Raw genomic sequence first — 20,713 nt, 5'->3', positions numbered from 1 at the left:
ACGTTTTTTTTTCAGGCAAAAAACAGACGATGCTATAAGAAAAAAAGACACAAAATAGTGTGTGTATGTGTGTACAATTGGCAAATTGCGTGTTGTGTGCGTGCGCAAGCATGTGTGAGTGCTGTTAATGTGTGTGACCCCCTGATACCCCAAAATTGTATGAGTATAAGTGTGAATGTAAGTGTGTATTGGTAAAATAAGTGTGTGTTTGTATGTGGGGGGGGCACTAACTTATGGTTGCAAGGTCAAGATCGTCCAGGAGGGCTTGCAGGCATGATGGCAGGTCTTCTTTGCGTCCCTTGTAAAAGGGGTGGAGCTGGAGGAGCAGGAAGTTCGGGCAGCAGCAGAACACATACATTCCACGTGCCTGCTGCTGCCTTTGGGGCCCTTGGGTGATAGCGCCTCAGAGGCCACTCGTTCCACGCCTAGGCTCGTTGCCTAGGGGCACATTCCTTCGTTCCCAAAACCTTTAATGCTGCAGAACGTAGAATCGACGTTGTGTGGCATTTCAAGTTACTTTGCCACAGAACATAAATTCTACGTTCTCTGGCATTTAAAAGGTTAAAGGGGAAGTAAAGCTACCCTGGCAAATTTAAGAGCTGCTCAGCAGTGCTTGCCCCACTTTTACCCACGTCACTTCTGTTTCCAGTATCCATCTTGGTGATCAGTGAGCAGGCCCATACACACTGGAAGCTAAATTGGGATCTTGGGCTACTGTTCCAAGTTGAGATAAATGTTGGAAATTGAAGTCATATGCAGGGCCGGATTTACATAGTGGGCATCCCTTGGCCAACTGACGTTCATCGCCCCCGTCCCCTCCCTTTTATTTGCGCAAATTTTCATGGGGATTCATGGATCTTTCGCATCCCAAGTATCTCTGAACCAATGTAGGTGTGGCAGCATGCTGCCCCTGTAAAATCCAGCTGCCCTAAGTAGGGTTGCTACCTTTTCATAAAATTTCCACCAGCCGGTGTTGGGGGCAGGAACAAAAGGGGCGGGTCAAGATGTAAATGAGGTGGGTGTGACCTAAAATGGGTGGAGCATCTGTATGAGATGGCCAGAAGGTGGAGAAAGGGTAAGTTTTGAGTGGATTTGGGGTGGCCAAGGACTTTTATTAGGGGTATAACAAATTTACCAGCAGCTACATTGCCAGTAAATTTGTAATACCAGCCCAGGCCTTGGCAGGTATTGTACCGGCCGAGTGGCAACCTTAGCCCTACCATACCTCACAACTGTCCCGTTTTCAGAGGGACTGCAATCTCGACTTTCTCTGCACTGAACAGCCAGAAAAAGTTTCTAACTTAATTGGCTTTTGGCAGATAGCCCAGAACACCCACCAGGTGCAACTAAGATACTTTTGTAATAATTTTTGAGCTAAACAAATAAGTAATTGTAACAATTAAGATAAAAATATATCTTGGGAGAAGTTAGACTCGCAGCACCTTCATTAGCAAAACTGTAATAACTGAAAAGAAACCATAGAAATATGTTCAAACTTTCATATCCTGCCAAATTTTGTAAAATGAACATGGTAATTAAGGGCTCTGGCCACACAATAGGCGGAGTCAAAAAAAATTCACCGCTAAGCATAGGGGTGCCGTCTGACCTGTATTTTACTCTGGTTGGTAAAAATGATGGTTGATCCCAATGTTATCAATAGGGAAAAAACATATATAGGAAGGCCGGTATTTTTCCCAGAAAAGTTAGCAACCATAGCCACGCTCTTTTTATTTCCATAATGTTGGGAGGTATGTACCTAGCCAGGGCCTTGGCGGACTTTCTACAAATCCGGATCTGCCGTCAGGACTAGGGTTCAGATTAGGAATTGGCATCTCAAGTACAGAGAGGTCCAAACAGCTCACACACCCCAATAGTGGTGACTGTATATGGCTTCATATAACTGCACCAATGGATTTGCCTTGCCAGAACCCACGGATTCCCCGAGGTAACTGCCGCATCAGTAGTGTTGTATACCTGGCGTTGCAATTCTGTATGAAAGTACACAGAGCAGTAAATGCCCCTGGCGAAGAGAGGAGCGCAGTTCTACCAAACGCTGTAGGAACCTTTGAGTAGTGGTGGCAGTTCGCGGGCGGAAGGCGCACAAGGGACGCCGGAAATAGGGCACACGTGTTTCTGTCTTGCCTAGTTTAGGATGGCGGAGTTTGTACAGCGGCGGATAGAGGAGCGAATCCCGGAGTTGGAACAGTTGGAGAGAATCGGCCTCCTCACCGGGAAGGAAGTCAGGTATGAGCCGCGGACATTTCTGTGCCCGGGTTGTGTGTTTGGCACTGAGGCTGAGATGGAACAGATGGGCTAGTTCCGATCGATAGCAAAGCCTGAGCCCAGCCACGCAGAAATGAAAGGCAAATAGTGGTGTAGGACAACGGTGGCCTTTGGCAAAGCGTCCATGCTTGGAATGGAACCCCCTTGATGTAATTTCTTGGGAAACTGCTACATATTGTGTAATTCCAGTAATGATCTGCCATACTGGCAACCACTGGGCGATTCCGAGTCTGTGGGTAAATAAGGGATGATGAAAGATCGAGAAGACATGTCTGTGGGGAAGGCTCGGTTTGGAATTCTGTAGAACCTCTTTCTCTATAAACCCACTCATACACTGCCTCAGCAGGGTTGCCATGTCTCATTTTTAAAACCAGCCAAAATCAGCTACAAAATAAGCTAAGAGTCACTTCAAAAGTAGCCCAAAAATAGCACAATATGTGCAGTGGGAAAAAAAAGTCTAAAAAAATAAACTTATGCATATATGAAAATATGCCTTTTTCAAATTTTTACTGGTTTGCAAATTTTTCCATGAAGTAAAATAGGACAGATTTGCCTGTCACTAGGGGAGTAACTACAGAGTGGGGCTCAGGAGGTATAGGGACCCCATAAAGCCCTAATACATATACAATGTCAATAAATATTGGTAAGACTGGTTTGTCTAAAATTGAGAAAAGTCACCAGAAAACTTGAGAATGTTAAAGAGGGACAGGAGATTGGGGTATAGAGCCCAGAATCTAGTAACTCCCGGACTTCTACATACGTCAGTCCCATTGCATGCTGAGTATTCTAGTCTTACTTACATCTGAGCAGTTGGCAAATTGTTAAATTGAGTTAACTTTTAGTATGATGTAGAGAGTGATATTCTGAGATTTACAACTGGTTTTTATTTTTTATTACTTAAGGTTTTTGAGTTTTCGATTTTTATTTAGCCGCTCTCCAGTTTGCAATTTCAGCAATCTTGTTGCTAGGGTCCAAATTACCCTAGCAACTATGCATTGATTTGAATAAGAGACTGGAATATGAATAGAAGAGGATCTTACTAGAAAGATGAGAAATAAAAGTAGCAATAACAATACATGTGTAGCCTTACAGAGCATTTGCTTTTTAAATGGGGTTAGCGACGCCCATTTGAAAGCTGGAAGCAGTCAGAAGAAAAAGGCAAATAATTATAAAGATATAAAAAATAAATAATGAAAACCAATTCAAATGTTGCTTATAATTGGCCATTCTATAACATACTATAAGTTAACTTAAAGGTGAACCACCCTTTTAAACAAAAACTACATTACCCAACATGCATTGGGAGATGCAGGCTTGGCACATTAGGGCAAGAAAAAACGTTGGCTGTTTTTCAAAGTAAAAACCAGCCAAAGGCCCAAAAAGTAGCCTAACCTTGGCTAGTTTGTACTTTCAAAACCCGCCTTGGTTTTGAATTAGTAGCCCAATTAGGCTGGAAACCTGCTTACAATCTAATGCTCCTATCCCAGGCACCAGGTCTGGACTGGGAGTCAAAATAGGCCCTGGCATTCCAATACAGAGAGGCCCGATCAGCTCCTCACCAGCCCACTAAGTAGTGACTTTCTATGGCATCTTATGGTAGCCCCTCTGGCATTTGCCAGAACCCACAGATTGCCAGTCCGAGCCTGCCAGGCACTCCCACTATGGGCAGGTTTATCAGAAGCCAGTTAACCCACCACAGGGAGAATATGCACAAACTCAGCCAAAGTAGTTGTAAGAGTAGATCGAACGCAGATATTTGCTGCAAAATTAAGGTGCTTTTATTGACACACTAGCGCTAGCTCTTTTTCAAGTGTACGTCACACTTGAAAACGATCTACTGCTAAAAACATGTCGTGTGTCAATAAAATCACCGTAATTTTGCAGCAAGTATCTATTCTTACAACTACTTTGGCTGTATACATAACTTCACTAGACGGAAGCAGTGAGAGACTGAATTGGTAACTTGTAAAAATACATAAATAAGAATAGTGACCTGGCTGGAATCAGAGAACCTCTGCGTGTATATGATATACGTATCACCATAAGCAAACGTACAATCCATAGAGAGAGTGTGTGTATCTGCAATTAGAAGTGGCGCCAGATGCAGTTCTTTAAAGGGGACGGTGTAATAACGTCCCTGTAAACCAGATGTTAAACTTGCATTCAGCAGATTTGTGACAGTTAGATCTGGAGACCTTGTTACGTAGGCTGGTCATTTCCATGTGTACAATGGATTGGCTGCAGGAAGGTTGTAATTAAAGGTTTGATTCACCTTTAGGTTCCCTTTTAGTATGTTATGGAATGTACCGTTCTAAACAACATTTCCATTGGCCTTCATTTTTTGACTTTTATAGTTTTTGAATTATTTGCCTTTCTCTTCTACACTTTGTGAAAGGGGTCACTGACCCATTGCTCTCTGAGGATACAGTTGCTAGGTTAAATTGATCCCTATCAACCAGATAGCTGCTGAAATTCCAAACTAGAGAGCAGCTGAACAAGGAGCTTAAGGGTTGGGGCAGATTTGGGGAGATTTAGTCGCCTGGAGACTAATCGCCTCTTCTGCGTGGGACAATCTCCCCAAACTGCCTTCCGTCTGCTTGAATGAAGAATCACCTGCGCTAATGCACTCGCGGCACTTCGATTTCCAAAGTCGCCCAAAGTTGCCTCACAAGGAAACTTCGGAAATCAAAGTTCCGTGAGTGCATTAGCGCAGGCGATTCTTCATTCAAGCAGACGGAAGGCATTTCAGGGAGATTGTCGCCAGGCGCCTAAATCTCCCCAAAACTGCCAGTCTGCCCCAACCCTTAAGGGGTTGTTCACCTTCCAAACACTTTTTTCAGTTCAGTTGTTTTCAGATTGTTCCCCAGAAATAGACTTTTTTTCAGTTACTTTCCATTATTTATTTTTTACTGTTTTTCCAAAATCTAAGTTTAAAATTGAATGTTCCTGTCTCTGGTGTTTGTCTAACAGCTCAGTAATTCAGGTGCAGACTCTAAACTGTTAGAATTTTGCAACATTTAATTGATTCATTTCTCAGCAGCATCTCTGGAGTATTAGCAACTATTGTATCAATTCTAACAGCTGCCTGTAATGAAACCCAGAGATTCTGCTCAGCAGGGACAAAGATAAGAAATGTGTCAATTTAGAACAGTTTACAGGGGCCCCCCCCCTCCCAGAGCTGCTTTAGAAGGTGAAAAATTACACTTTACACTTCAATATTAGAAAAACGGTGACACATAGAAAGTGATTGGAAAAAGTCGTTATTTCTGGTTATCTATCTCACAACAACTAGTTGTTTGAAGGTGAACAACTCCTTTAATTAAGTTTATTTTTTATGAAAACCAATTGCAAACTCTAACCACTAAAATTGTGATGGCTCCGTTTTTCTCTCTGTATAATGTACATTGCCTCCATATTTCTCTCAACTGGCAGCGCAGCTGAATAGTATCTATTATAATGAGGTGCATGTTCAAAGTGGTCTTCCGTATATCCCCTATTAATACAAAGTTTGGTGTACAGCACTACTCCTATAAAGGATATTTAATTAAAATTATCTTACATTAGCAACATAAATGTTGGTATCATGAGGTATCAATGAGGTATCATGGCTATACTCTGTCACTCTGTGCACCTATAAATGCCCTCAGTATGGGCAGGCCTTGTGTTCTGATTTTCGGACCCTTCTTTACAGGGTGATCGTTAAGAAAGTCACATCTCTAGAGTACAAGCTGCAACGAAGGACTGTTGAAAAACAGGATTTTCTCACCTACTTACAGGTAATTGGCTTGTGTGTCAGTCTGTGCAGTGCCATGATGGGTGACACTGGGATGTTGGTGTGAGTGCTGCTGGGTGCTACAGGCAGTACAGCAAGGCTTGCACCCATTGATGACTTGTGGAAAATCTGTAGTAACAGACACCATGGAGGGAACAGTTCCAATCCTGGGGGGCAGAAATTCCTTACATTAGGTTTTCCCTTGCCTCTTTCAGTCCCAACTGCCTGTATTTCTTCCATTTCCTTACTTCCCATATGAGTCTCCTCGTTCCTCTGCCTCCTAAGAGAAAGGCATGGTGGAGTGAAAGGGGGCGTGGTACTGTAAATGTATATATGCCATGGGTAGGTAACACGCGGCTCTTCATCCTGCTTGCTGCGGCTTTGCCTGTCATGTCGTCTAGGTGCCCCTGCACCTGATGGCGGCTTCTTGAGTATGAGACCGGGAAGCCGCCAGCAGGTGCGAGGGCTGTATAGATGTGCCAGGCAAGACTGAGCCACAGCAAGATGATTCATCATGGTCCTTACAGCGGTCACACACTCAATAGGGCTATTCAGTGTTTTATTTATTTCAAAGTAGGCCTACACATACACACTGCACTTCTGTTTGTTGTATTCTGATGTTGTAACAGTTAAAATTAAAAAAAGGTTAAAACTTTTAAAAGTTTATAAACTGTGTTATGTTTTGCGGCTCCAGACTAGTTTTCTTTAGTAGACGAGGGGGGCAAAATGGCTCTTTTGATAGTAAGGGTTGCTGACCCCTGATGTATGCTGTGTTTTTAACTATCTACTCTGCTTCCTTTTCTGCAGTATGAAGTGCATCTCCTGAGCTTGATTAAGAAGAGAAGACAGGTCAGTTTTTACCAAATGGCTTTAATCTGGGCAGGTGGATAATGGCCAGTAAGAGGAGACCCAGGAATAGGATATCTATTCTTATAGTGATGATTTAGGGACAATGCTGTCACTTCTGATGGATTGCCAAACCTTGGAAAAATGTACTCTTTAAGCGGTTAAGAAGGATCTGCTCTCCCTACCAAGCAGCTGCCAGGGATTGAATTTGGGTGAAAAAAGTTGATTAATGGTATTTGGAAAAAAAACAAGCCCATCGGCAATTATAGGCCACACCCATTGTCATATGAAGCCTTGCCCACCAACGCTTTCTGGTTTTAATGCAGTGCCAGCTTCACGCTTAATGAGCGCCAATACACATAGTACAAGTATGGGATCCATTATCCGGAAACCCGTTATCCAGAAAGTTCTGAATTACGGAAAGGCCGTCTCCCATAGACTCCATTATAATAAAATAATCCAAAATTTTAAAAATGATTTCCTTTTTCTCTGTAGCAAGAAAACAGTTGCTTGTACTTGATCCCAACTAAGATATAATTAATCCTTATTGGAAATAAAACCAGCCTATTGGGTTTATTTAATGTTTACATGATTTTCTAGTAGTCTTAAGGTGTGAAGATCCAAATTACGGAAAGACCCGTTATCCGGAAAGCCCCAGGTCCAGATGATTCCGGATAATAGGTCCAATACCTGTATATAAATGCAGTGCCAACTTCTTGTTTAATGGCTGCCAATACAGATAGCAGTATATAAATGTAACTTGTTACAAATTTATGTTTAATGCCCAAATTCACATGGCTGTACATATGCAGTGCTAACTTCATGTTTAATGCCCCAAAACATTTAGCAGCATAAAAGCAGTACCAACCTGATGTCAAATGCCCCCAGATAAATGTAGTTTAGTCCAACAGCGGCTGTTGGACTAAACTGATATGACTGCTGCGCCGGGTGGGATATAATTTGGTGAAAAAAATGGGGGGATGCCATCCGCCTCCAATTCTTGCACTGTTGGCTGTGATATCGAAATGTTACTGCTGTTCCTGACTTGTGAGTTAAATGGCAGTGCCTGACTGATTATCCTGTGTGTTCCTTATGTATTGCAGAGAATCGGATACTACTTTAAAAAGGAAGATATTGAGTATGTCATTGTACAGAGAATCCACAAGGCTTTCCAGAGAGCGACCAGCAAGTGGCAGGCAAGGAAGGAACCTTTGTTTGTGGGCCCGGGAGATGAAAGCAGATGACCATGGCCCGTTTATCTAACTCTATATAAATAATAACAGAGCATAATGTGCCTATAATCTTGTTCTCCTTTATCTATCACCCAATGAATTTGATGAGCCGTTCGCCTTTCCTGCCAATGTGTGCAGAATAAATCTTTCTGAGCTCGATGGTATCTTGCAGGCAGACATGCTACAGATTTTTGGTTCCTGCTCAGATGCATTCTTATACGTTGTGGGGCTGCTGCACTTTGTGGAGTGCCTATAGTCAGGGGTTGGGGATAGAAAACCTATGTTTATCAAACAAGTTGCTGCTTCCAGATATGGCATAAATGCCACTTGCCCAGCTTGTTTGTTCTTCCTGTCTAACTCTATTCCACGAGACCCTTGTTTGATACTAATGCACTCTTTGTACTGCTTCTAGGAGGATCTGCAGCTCTGGTACTCCCATGTGAGTTTCTGTAAGCAGTGGGTAAGTTGCTTTATCCTAGTGTTTCCTGATAGCACTCCAACCAGTCGTGTTCCCGTAGAGCGCTTAACCCTGTTATGTTCTACTTTTAGAACTGCAAGCATCAAATCAGCAAGATCTTCTCTGCCCTTCTGGCTGTTCACTCGGATAAACCAAGTAAGCCGAGACCTAATTTTCTCTTTTTGATCTGCGCTTTATTTGGTATATAAATATTCTCTTGCACAGGCTTGAGTCCTGGTTCCTGACATGGAAAGCCACTGATCTCTTTCCTTTCTGCAGCGGTATGGCTAATGGCAGCCAAGTGGGAAATTGAAAATAATCTGTCCGTGGAAAGTTCCAGGCACATATTCCTTCGGGCCCTGCGCTTTCATCCAGAGTCACCTTTGATCTACCAGGAGGTGAGTACATTACTCTGCGACAGATGAAGATATGTGCTGCATATCTAGCACTCATTCTGGATTGATGTAGGCTCCAGACTCAAATGGAACTGGGTGCAGTACCAGGAAACCATTATATTGACTGGTGCGTACAAACTGCTTATCTTAGAACAAATACATATTAACCTTTATCTGTGCACATTAAAGGCCCATTTCCCAGTAATGTTCCCCTTGGATCAACAGATCCTCTGTCTTATGTTGGCTGATTGCCTCCATAGTAAGTTTTCTTGAATGTTGAAAGGAAAGCTCATGGCGTACCATAGCCATTTTTGTGTTCTGCACCAGAGTACAACAAATCTTACAAATTGTACACTAATTATAGTATATGGGCTTATGCTGGACCATAGAAAGTAACCAATATATATAAGCTATTGTAAAACAGACGGTACGACTCTGGAAGCACATTTCCTTTAGAGACCTGTGTCCATCTCTGTGCATTTTTATTCCTGTTATTACTGGTCTATGGCATGCTGCACTGCCTCTGTCATCAAGTCCCTTATATCTTGTAGTATTTCCGCATGGAGTTGCTGAATGCAGAGAAACAGAGAAAAGAGAAAGAGGAAATGGAGAAAGCTAAAATGGACTTGGTGAGAACAGAAGCCTTCTCTTTCTACCTGTGACCGTACCAGGTTTTGTACTGTACAATGTCTGCAACTGTGTCTGCCAAAACCTTAACTGTGTATATCGTCTGCTTCCAGGGCACCATAACTGTCCTTGCAGTTTTATCTGTGTAATACAAGTGTGTCCGAAAGCTAGGTCTTTTCCCTGAGCTATGTGTCTCTTGAACCATGTGTTCCAGTACTCCCTTTTCCATCATTATGAATGTCTGTATATTGGAGCCAATTTTTCGACACAATCGACCCTTTCCCCATGGTATGTCTGTATATCAAACTTGTGCTTACATAGCTGTTCCTAGACTGAAATCTTTTCTGCTTTGAATTTGTTTTTCTGTAGCTAAAGCCTAGAATAGCTTGGTAAGTGTTTGGCTCTTCAATCTGCCATAACCAATGTCCATGACTTTTAATGTGTATCTTTGGCAGGATGAGGCTGGGTATTTGGAGAGCATCCTAGAGGGAGAGCTGGCACGTGTAGTGTACAAGTCTGCTGTACAGACAATAAAAGGTACTGGGAGTTACATTGTAACACTAAAGACTGTATATTTATCTCTGCATGTAATGGGTTTGACCTATCTTGCTAACTGAATCATTTCTTTTATCCTTTCCCCTAAAGGTGCCCAGTTCCACTTGTCTCTTCTTTCCATTGCTAAGGAATTTGATTTTACCCAAGATCTGCAGAAGGAAATCCTTACTGAGTGAGAATTGGGCTGTGTGTGTGTTGTGGGGTGGGCGGATTTGACCCATCATGTGCTCATAAGAGTATTTATCAGCAGTGGCACTTTACTGAGTAAGCTTCTTGTCAGTCTCCAGAGTCTACATGCACAGGATCCATTCACCTGGGACTTCATGGCCCAACAGGAGCTAACAGTTGAGTCCCTGCCTTCTACTGAATACAGCTCCAAGAAAGCAAAAGCCACAGATATGTTGAGGAGGGAGGAGAGATGCAGCAAAATCTATGAAACTGCCCTGGAGTCTCTCAACACAGGTCTGCAAAAGCTTTCATAGACTGGTGTAATATACTATGTGTGCAGGTTATATATTGTGTGTGCAGGTGCTCCCATATGTTGCTTTCAGTCACTGAATACAAATCTTTCTTTCTAGAGTCAATGTGGGAACTGTATATTGTATCCTGCCGGCAGAGATATAAGAGAAAAACGAATTGCAAGGAGCTTAAACAGATGGTAAGACCAATGTTTCCAACATTAGACAAGCCAGAGTGTGAGGGTGCCAACTAGGGTTGCCACCTGGCCGGTAGCAATGATTGTTGATCCCAATGTTATTAATAGGGGAAAAAAGATATATATATTATAGGAAGGCCGGTATTTTTTTCCAGAAAAGGTGGCAATCCTAGTCCCAACCAGAACTAGGGTGCAAACTGTACAGTAATTCTTACAATTGGAGTCACGGGCAGCAAGGCTATAATTACAGCCAAGGGCAACTAAAGCCAGAGTGAGTAGGGGGTAAGTGACTGCAGGGGTGGTTGCATTACTTTTGTCGAGTACAATGTTCATAGGCACTTTGTTACTTTTAACAGAGACAGGAGCGGTTATTCAATGCATACAGGAAGGCACATGAAGCCAGTATGTTGGCAGAAGAGAAGTACATAGAGTGGGTAAGAACCATCATCTTCTGTGAGTGTCTGTTTGCCTGATAATTCCTGCCTGTTAGCCTGATAATTCCAGCTTGGAATAAACAACTCTTTAATGAGCCCCAATGCCCCTGATATTTCGTAATAAATGGCAAAGCTGTTTGGCAAAGAAGAGTAGTACTAGTCTGCAAGAGTGTGGTTGGCATGCAAAATATGTACGTTTTGGAAGATAGGACCAGTGGTGGAGACATTGTCCTGATGTGTGTGGGGAACTGTGTGAAGATGGCATGGAGTGAGTAAACTCTGAACAGACCCGTAGACCTGGTTTGGATAAGGCCTTGTTATTTTGGCTCTTAAAATTTCTTGCAGATCTCTGAACTTTTGGCTCTTGGAGAGACTGACAGTATTGTGGGAGCTTCTGAAGCAGCCATCAAACGCTACAGCCAGTCTGCAAAACTGTGGCAGACTAGGCTTGAAATTCTAGTGAAGCTGGGTCAAACTGGCATTGATCAGGTGTTTGAAGAGGCATTTAAACACTTTAAACCAAAGGTATTTATTCTTCATGTATATTTTGTTATATCTGGATGCAGAGTTATTCCGACTGGCAAATTCATGATGGCTTGCTTGTGAACAAAGCAAGCTTTCTGCACTCCCAGCTACCTTGCTTTGGGCAGGGAACATGAAATAACCTGTTAAAGGTGTGTGTATGAGACTCTAATAAGGTCGGCACTGTTACTCCCTTCCCTAATGACTCCACTTGATTATGGAGTGAAAGATTGTTCTCCAAATGTTCAGAATATATATATATATATCAACTACAAGAGGTCCTCTGCACTCAACCCATTATCAATATATTTAAGACAGTCATTTTGTGCATACTGCTACTAAAAATATATGGACAAACAATCCCTGTGTTGTTTAAAGGGTAAGGCATTTTTTAGTAGCAGTATGCACAAAATGTCTCTGTCTTAAATATATTGATAATGGGTTGAGTGCAGAGGACTCTTGTAGTTGACTGTATGTATTTTGTGGTCACATCCTCATTGCACCCCCGCCTAATGGTTTTAAAAAATAGTGGTGAGCACAACTTTCCCTTGTTTGATATATATATATATTTTCTGGCAAAACACAAATAGCCTAATGTGTGTTGTCAGAAAATGACTCTTGAGAGCAGCACCTTCTTGAGTAAAAAGCCTTAATTCCATAAGAAACCAAGGGTTTTTAAGAGTAATTCTGGGCCACATTGGGCTGATGGTCAAATAAGTGGGAGAAGACCATATCAATATGCTGATGCAGTTTCACCCAATGTTCTTTTCTCCATTGTCGGCTTGGGGGACACAGGGACAGTGGGGTATAGTTGCTACCAGCAGGACCAGCACAACAATCGAAAAAATAGAACTGGTGCCTCCTCCGCGGGTTATACCCCCCAGCAGGCCGAGCAGAGATCAGTTTTTTGTTGTGTCCTCAGGAGGTAGGAAGTAATTCTCACACACATTCAGTCTACAGTATTGTGATTAGCTCATACATAGTTGTAGGGATCTTTGGCATCTCCAATGTCATACACTGAGTTGGTGGTCTCTACCTGGCATCTTACAATGTGGGACTGTCCCTTGGGTTTAAAAGGTGCAGCTGACACCAGTCACCTAACCTTTCCATTCCCTCTACAGGGGGAGAGAAGCCTGGTCGGGTGACACACTGGAAGCGAGATTCTCACCATGTAAGTAGGCTCACCTCGCTTCCAACCTGGTTCCCTACCCCACCTTGGTTATCATTTGTGTGCTTGGCAAGGTAAACTGCCTCACAGCCTATTAGGAGATACCGCAACTGCGGTTCTCTCCTAGGGGCGCAGTGTTGAGCACAGCCAGTAGAGTTTGAACGCCTAAGGGAGCTCTCCGGCAAGGGGCATTTAGCTCCTATAGTCCCTGCACTCAAATACCACAAACTCGTCACAACATTTTGCGGCGCACTTCCTACCTGAGCACATCGAGTCCGGTTCCCAACAAAGGAGCTACTGCAGCCACAGCAGGCACACGCAGTTAGCGCTTACACGCATCTCCTCTTCAGGAAAGAAAAGGAAATTGCTATCCTAAAAGAGCCGCATCTCCAGAAAAACGCAAACATCTCTCTCCTCTGGTGGCTAAAACTCGGCAACCCCACCACCGGCAGACCGCTTGAAAACCCAATCCTAACAAGTCTATTCGACTGGGGAGCGGTACTGGAGGGAAAAGCAGCACAAGGACTATGGTCTCGGAGGAGAGCAGACTGTTGATCAACCTGCTCCAGATCCAGGCAAATTGCCTGGGGCTAGTACACTGGCAGCGGGAGCTAGCAAGACAAGCCATAAAGGTCCAATCCGACAACTCGACGGTGGTAGGCGACATCAACCACCAGGGTGGACCAAGGAGCGTTAAACGAGGTCAACCTCATGTTCCAGTGGGCGAAAGCCAATCAGACTCTGCTGTCAGCCATCTATATACCAGGGATACAAAACTGGGAAGCAGACTTCCTAAGCAGACAGGCACTGGATCCAAGAGAATGGTCCCTAAAGAAAGAAATATTCAATGAGATAGCAGAGAGATGCGTGATGTTAGAGGTGGCTCTCATGGCCACGCAACAGAATCGAAAAAGTAACAAACTTCTTCGCCAGGTACAGGGATCCCCTAGCATTAGGCACAGATGCCCTAACATTAGTGTGGGACTTCGGGCTTGCCTACGTCTATCCACCACTGCCGCTCATCACAAGAACGATCAGGAAGCTGCAGGGAGAACAGACAACTCTCATTCTCATAGCTCCCAGATGGCCACGAAGAACTTGGTTCTCGGACCTAATCAACCTCTCGATAGAGGAACCCTGGATCCTTCCTCCACTACCAGATCGTCTGTCACAAGGTCCCATTCTCCACCCAAAGCCGGAAGCTCTCAATTTGATGGCATGGCTCTTGAGACCCAGATCTTAAGGCAGAAAAGGTTTTCGGAGGCGGTAGTGAGGGTAATGAAGGCAGTGCGGAAGCCCATATCTGTGAAGGCCTACCACTACCTGATGTAAAAACCTTCCTACAGGGGGTTGCTCGCTTAGCCTCTTCCCCCCCACCTCCCCCCAATACGAGCACCTGTGCCAACATGGGACCTCTCTTTGTTATTGCGGGCACTACAGAAGCCACCATTCGAACCATTAGCATCAATTCCTCTTCAGTGGCTCGCTTGGATGACTGCATTCCTATTGGCTATTGCATCGGCAATGTACGAACTCAGTGCATTGTCGTGCGAGACTCCCTTCCTCGTGTTCCATCCGCACATGGCGGTATTACGCACAGTACCATCCTTCCTACTTAAAGGGATACTGTCATGGGAAAAATGCATCAGTTAATAGTGCTGCTCCATCAGAATTGTGCACTGAAATCCATTTCTCAAAAGAGCAAACAGATTTTTTTTATATTCAATTTTGAAATCTGACATGGGGCTAGACATTTTGTCAATTTCCCAGCTGCCCCCAGTCATGTGACTTGTGCCTGCACTTTAGGAGAGAAATGCTTTCTGGCAGGCTGCTGTTTTTCCTTCTCAATGTAACTGAATGTGTCTCAGTGGGACATGGGTTTTTACTGTTCTTAGATCTACCAGGCAGCTGTTATCTTGTGTTAGGGAGCTGCTATCGGGTTACCTTCCCATTGTTCTTTTGTTTGGCTGCTCGGGGGAAAAAGGAAGGGGGTGATATCACTCTAACTTGCAGTAAAGAGTGATTGAAGTTTATCAGAGCACAAGTCACATGACTTGGGGCAGCTGGGAAATTGACAATATGTCTAGCCCCATGTCAGATTTCAAAATTGAATATAAAAAAATCTGTTTGCTCTTTTGAGAAATGGATTTCAGTGCAGAGTTCTGCTGGAGCAGCACTATTAACTGATTCATTTTGAAAAAAAAATTTTTTCCCCATGACAGTATCCCTTTAAGGTGGTCTCGGTGTTTTGCTTAAATCAAGAAATTACCATTCTAACCTTCTGTCCTGCACCATCCAACCCAAAAGAGGCAGCATAACATTCACTGGATCCAGTCCAGGCTCTCAAATTCTACCTCTGCAGGGTTCAGGATATACGCAAGTCGGACGCCCTATTTGTCCTTTCATTTGGACCTCAACAAGGTACACCGGCTTCAAAATCAACGATCTCGCGCTGGATCAAACAGGCCATTCAACGAGCATACACCGCGAGGGGACAAACACCCCTGCTCGGCCTCAAGGCGCATTCCACCAGGGGGATGAGCACTTCCTGGGCATTCCGTCACCAATCCTCGACTAAACAGCTGTGCAAAGCAGCTACGTGGACACGCTTCAGCAGGAAGATACTTTAAGCCGTGGCCTATCCTTCCAACTTTGGTATGTCCCCACTGTCCCTGTGTCCCCCAAGCGACAATGGAGAAAAGGAGATTTTGTGTATTCACAGTTCAATCTTTCTTTTCAGTCACTTGGGGGACAAAGCTTCCCTCCCTGGATAGTCATTCAGACTTGGTCTGGTAACTAATTATTACTACAGTTATGTTCAAGTTATCTGAGTATTTTGGTAAAAAAACTGATCTCTGCTCCGCCTGATTAGGGAGCGGAGGAGAAGCTAGTTCTATTTTTTTCTATTGATGTCCTTCTCCTCCTGCTGGTAGCAACTATAACAGTTGTGTCCCCCAAGTGACTGAAGAGAAAGAGATTTAACAGTGAGTACACCAAATCTCCTTTTCTAACCGGGCTGAACGATACCCCCATACACAGGCCTATGAGCAAAGCTGATTTAGCATCTTCTATTGGACTGCATATGGTCATATTAAGACTGCCCCTGGTAAATTTTACAATCTGTATGGGAAGAGGTGCGCATGGATGTCAACCTCCTTCTGTTGGCCTTCTTCCTATAACAGGGTGGCCATTCCTGTCCGACTGCCACCAACACTCAATTTCTATAATGGTTATTTTTATGGTTGCTAATTTTGCAAGTGATCACTCATTATCTTTTCATTTGATTTCCATTTTGGTTAATGGTGTTATTTGTTTTTAAGCCTAAAATGAAGGATAATTACCATACTAGCATGTACAGTTTGTGACATATAGTTATATATAGGATTATCTGCACAAGCTGGCACAGAGTTGCCTAACTTTTACAAGCTTTCCTGTGTTCCACACAGGACTCTGTGTTTTTATGGACATTAAAGGTTGAGTGGAGTGAGAAAACCAAAGATGAGGAAGCAACAGAAGCTCTCTACAAGGTAAGACAATGTATCTGCTGACAGAACCCTGCTCTGTTCTTCCCCTGTACAACCTGCTGTTTAGACCCTCCTGTTCTAAAAAAAACATAGAAAATTAAAATAGGGAAAGTATGCCCACATCCTCTCTGTCCCTGGTTCAGGGAACACAAACATACAAAAAATGTATCCAAAATAATAGAGTACAGCCTCTGGTTATACTAAAAAATGTTTTTAGTTAATGGCCAAAACAGAAATGCAAACTTATTCTAGTAATTTGTGCAAATGCCTACCTTCTAGTGTGATTGATCTTTTCATCCTGGATGTAGTAAAGAAAGTTGAGTGAAATCTGGTGCACAACATTAAATCCACATGACTACTTAAATTTCTCTGCACCCCCCAATTGTGTCTCTTTCCACTGTTATACTTTCCCTTTCCTGCACAATGCCCATACACAGACCACTGCATTGACTTCACATAGCTAGCATCTGCCCTATCACTTTTTTAGACAGTACTGACTTCACATAGCTAGCATCTGCCCTATTACTTTTTTTAGACAGTACAGTATGAAGGCAGAGCTTATAGCCCTAGATACAGTAGGCCTATGGGCATTAACCGTGCCTAGGTATGAAACATTGGTCCGTATGTATTTATGCTATTTTACCATGTACTGTCACTTGTGGATCTCCCACAGTGCAATGTAATGTTGGTTCATTTTGGCCTTAAAGGTATGTACATTCTAGTATTTGTACACCTGATAAAGGGCTTTGACCCAAAACATGTGTATCTACTATTGCTTTGGTCATAACTATTCTTCTTTTATACTTTATTTTTTTTTTTTGACAGCAAGCCATAGTGGTTCCAGCTTCAGCAGTATCCATCTCTATGAAGGAACTGTACCTGGACTGGGCTTACAGGACCAAGGGCTATAAGAAAGCCAAGAAAGTCTTTACCAGGTGGGCAAAAAAGTGAATTCTGTTGGATCAGAATGTGGGAATGAAGCCATAAAAGCTACATCTTGCGAGAAGCCAATCCTAAGTAAAGTTTGTTTATTGGTGGGTGATTAATATCCCAGCAAGGATAGGCATGTATAGTGTGACCTGAGCCTAAATCAGTATTTCTAGAACCAACACTGGGTGCTGGTACCATTCCAGTTATCTCACAACCTTTCACTAAGACACTAGGAACTAGCTGTTATTGTCTGAAAAACACAGGTGTAGTGAAGCCCACAGGTAAATGTTGTGGTCCTGCAATATGGTGAGTGATTTGCTTTCTTTCCCTGTCTCTGTAGCCTACATGAGAGTCGCCCATTGTCCGAGGAGTTTTTCCACAAAATGATCACGATTGAAAAGGAACAGGTAGGTATTCTGGCGCCTTGTTCAATCGCCTAATTTTGTGGCTTCCTTAATCCTGCTGCACAAACCCAAAAACAGGTTCTATGTTGCCATCAGCCTGTTAATCGCCTTTTTAACAGGGACAAAGTTACATACTATCCTTTCATTACTTGGTTTTGTCTAGTACAGCTTTAGGAATGTGGCTGGCTTAATGTTGGAGAATGCAAGGGCTTCTAGTGCTTCAGCATTAATGTATAGAGCACGGAGATATATATCATACTGAGGCGCAGGGCTCATATTCAATCCTAAATTGAAAGGGTTTGTTGCCAAAATTTTCTTTAGTACACCAGAAATAAAAGGGGACCTATGTCCAAAGCCATCAGCTGGCTTGCAACATTGTTTGATGATTCAAATGCAGTACATTCTCTGCCCTCCTGGATCTAATATCCATTACAAATAACATTCAAGGTTTTGAAGGTGACCCATTTTGTTAACTAATCATTGTACCCATTTAGAGAGCACACCCTGACTTAAAGGGATACTGTCATGGGAAAAAAACATTTTTCAAAATGAATCAGTTAATAGTGCTGCTCCAGCAGAGTTCTGCACTGAAATCCATTTCTAAAAAGAGCAAACAGATTTTTTTTATATTCAATTTTGAAATCTGACATGGGGCTAGACATATTGTCAATTTCCCAGCTGCCCCAAGTCATGTGACTTGTGCTCTGATAAACTTAAATCACTCTTTACTGCTGTACTGCAAGTTAGTGATATCACCCCCTCCCTTTCCCCCCAGCAGCCAAACAAAAGAACAATGGGATGGTAACCAGATAACAGCTCCCTAAAACAAGATAACAGCTGGCTGGTAGATCTAAGAACAACACTCAATAGTAAAAACCCATATCCCACTGAGACACATTCAGTTACATTGAGAATGAAAAACAGCAGCCTGACAGAAAGCATTTCTCTCCTAAAGTGCAGGCACAAGTCACATGACCAGGGGCAGCTGGGAAATTGACAAAATGTCTAGCCCCATTTCAAAACTGAACATAAAAAAAATCAGTTTGCTCTTTTGAGAAATGGATTTCAGTGCAGAATTCTGCTGGAGTAGCACTATTAACTGATGCGTTTTGAAAAAAAACATGTTTTCTGATGACAGGATCCCTTTAATCAGCTACTACTGGCAAACACTTGTTCAAAAATAGAAAGCAGTTGAAAAAAAGTCATTATTTCTGGTGTGTTAACTGAAGGAAAATAGTTGTAAGGGGAACTATGCATTAAGGCTAAGGCAGCAAAAGTACACCCCCCCCCTGGGAATTTAGTGCCCTTGTAATTTTGTCTTCATCATGATGTTGCCACAAAACACTTAAATCGTCTCCACCACAATTCCATATTCTAGGTAGACTCTTAAAGCTAATCAGTGTTTGTTGTTTGTAAAGGTCACATGCCTTTAAGCATTAATAAAAACCATGGGTCTGTTATTTTTTTACCATCCAGGAACACGGCAAAATGCAGAACCTACGAGAATACTATGAACGGGCACTGAGGGAGTTTGGCACCACAAGCTCAGGTGATTTGCCTACATATCTCATATGCTATATATAGTATGGGGTGTATACAGATAACTCTGTCTGAAATTGAGCCTGGCTTTTATAACTGTACTCTTGCCTTTATAGGCATATCATAATACAGGTGTATGCATTGTTATCCTTCTTAGATCTTTGGCTGGATTACATTAAGGAAGAGCTCAACCATGGCGAGGGGAAACCTCAGAACTGCGGCACTATCCATTGGAGAGCAATGAAGATGCTGGAGGGGAAAGATGTGGAATCTTTTGTATCCAATTACACACTGCTACAAACAGGGAAATTGTAAGCGTGAAGACCAGGGTGTAAGAGTGTGGCATTTGAAACATTTGTACAAAGTGCTATAGAATTAAATATCTTATATTCATATTTTTCTCTGCCTGTGGCTGAAGCAGTGCATTATTTAGGAACAGAAGGAATTCTTCACATACAAGCTCTTCTGTGTAAGGATAGAGCCACAGCATTTCATTGAACAGAGCTTCTTCCCCATATAACCAGTCTTGTTAACATACCATGTAATTAAACAAACCTAAAAAAATAACATAAAAATAGCTCTGCTGCTGTTTCTTAGCTTGTCCTGTTGAAGGAGACTGCTTCATGGTCCTGGGATGTGTTTTTTTTTTTTTTTTTCAAGGTGTAGTCCCTGCATCCAATAAGAAAGTAAAACATAAAAGTGCATTTTCTACTTCCCTCATGATTGCTTAGTGGTGGGAGGGGAGTGACTGATCAGCTGATCTGGCGTAAGATGTAAGCTGGGGTTAGGGTTGCCACCTTTTCTGGAAAAAAATACTGGCCTTCCTATATATTTATCTTTTTTCCCTATTAACAACATTGGGATCAACCATCATTTTTACCGGCCAGGCCGGTAAAATACCGGCCAGATGGCAACCCTAGCTGGGGTATAGGTGTTTTTATTGGGTGCTAACATATGCAGCAGTGCTGTACAATAGAAATAGGAAATAGTAGTGTTACATATCACTGGACAACTCTATTGTTAGAAGACAGAGGTGTTCAGATATCCCCAAGGTTTAATACTGTATTTTAAATCATTTGATTTGCATAGAATGTGTCCCAGTACCCCTACCCACCCCATCTGTCCACCACATCAGCTTCTACAGTCTGGAAGGACATTGGAGCAGATTACCCTTCAAGTGCCTGCAGGTATTTGGACTGCATTTGCACTCCATGCCAGACATATTTTGAACATGTTGTGCTCACACTTTAGGGGCATTTCCTGGACTGGGGGTGAGAACTTTAAAGGCACCTAGCAAATATATTGGCAACATGAGCCTGAATGTTTGTGTAACTCCACTTCTGTAACAAGATATAGGCCTCAAAATAAAA

At 42.8% G+C, this 20,713-nt stretch overlaps 1 protein-coding gene across 1 annotated transcript; it reads left to right on the top strand.

Annotated features, from left to right (window-relative positions):
* Positions 1-2,146: 2,146 nt before the first annotated feature.
* On the top strand, positions 2,147-19,736 carry utp6.L (UTP6 small subunit processome component L homeolog). Its single transcript, NM_001086239.1, is given in 19 exon segments — positions 2,147-2,244; positions 5,975-6,059; positions 6,863-6,904; positions 8,005-8,097; positions 8,546-8,593; positions 8,683-8,746; positions 8,870-8,988; positions 9,537-9,614; positions 10,068-10,149; positions 10,258-10,339; positions 10,448-10,629; positions 10,746-10,825; positions 11,179-11,256; positions 11,602-11,781; positions 16,393-16,473; positions 17,296-17,405; positions 17,741-17,807; positions 19,281-19,353; positions 19,501-19,736. Coding segments are annotated over 19 exon segments (1,794 nt in total). The 5' UTR covers positions 2,147-2,152; the 3' UTR covers positions 19,659-19,736.
* The last annotated feature ends 977 nt before the right edge of the window (positions 19,737-20,713 follow it).

The sequence above is a fragment of the Xenopus laevis genome, chromosome 9_10L (genome assembly GCF_017654675.1).
Source record: "Xenopus laevis strain J_2021 chromosome 9_10L, Xenopus_laevis_v10.1, whole genome shotgun sequence".
Lineage (NCBI taxonomy): Eukaryota > Metazoa > Chordata > Amphibia > Anura > Pipidae > Xenopus > Xenopus laevis.
This window is presented reverse-complemented; position numbering and strand designations above follow the sequence as displayed.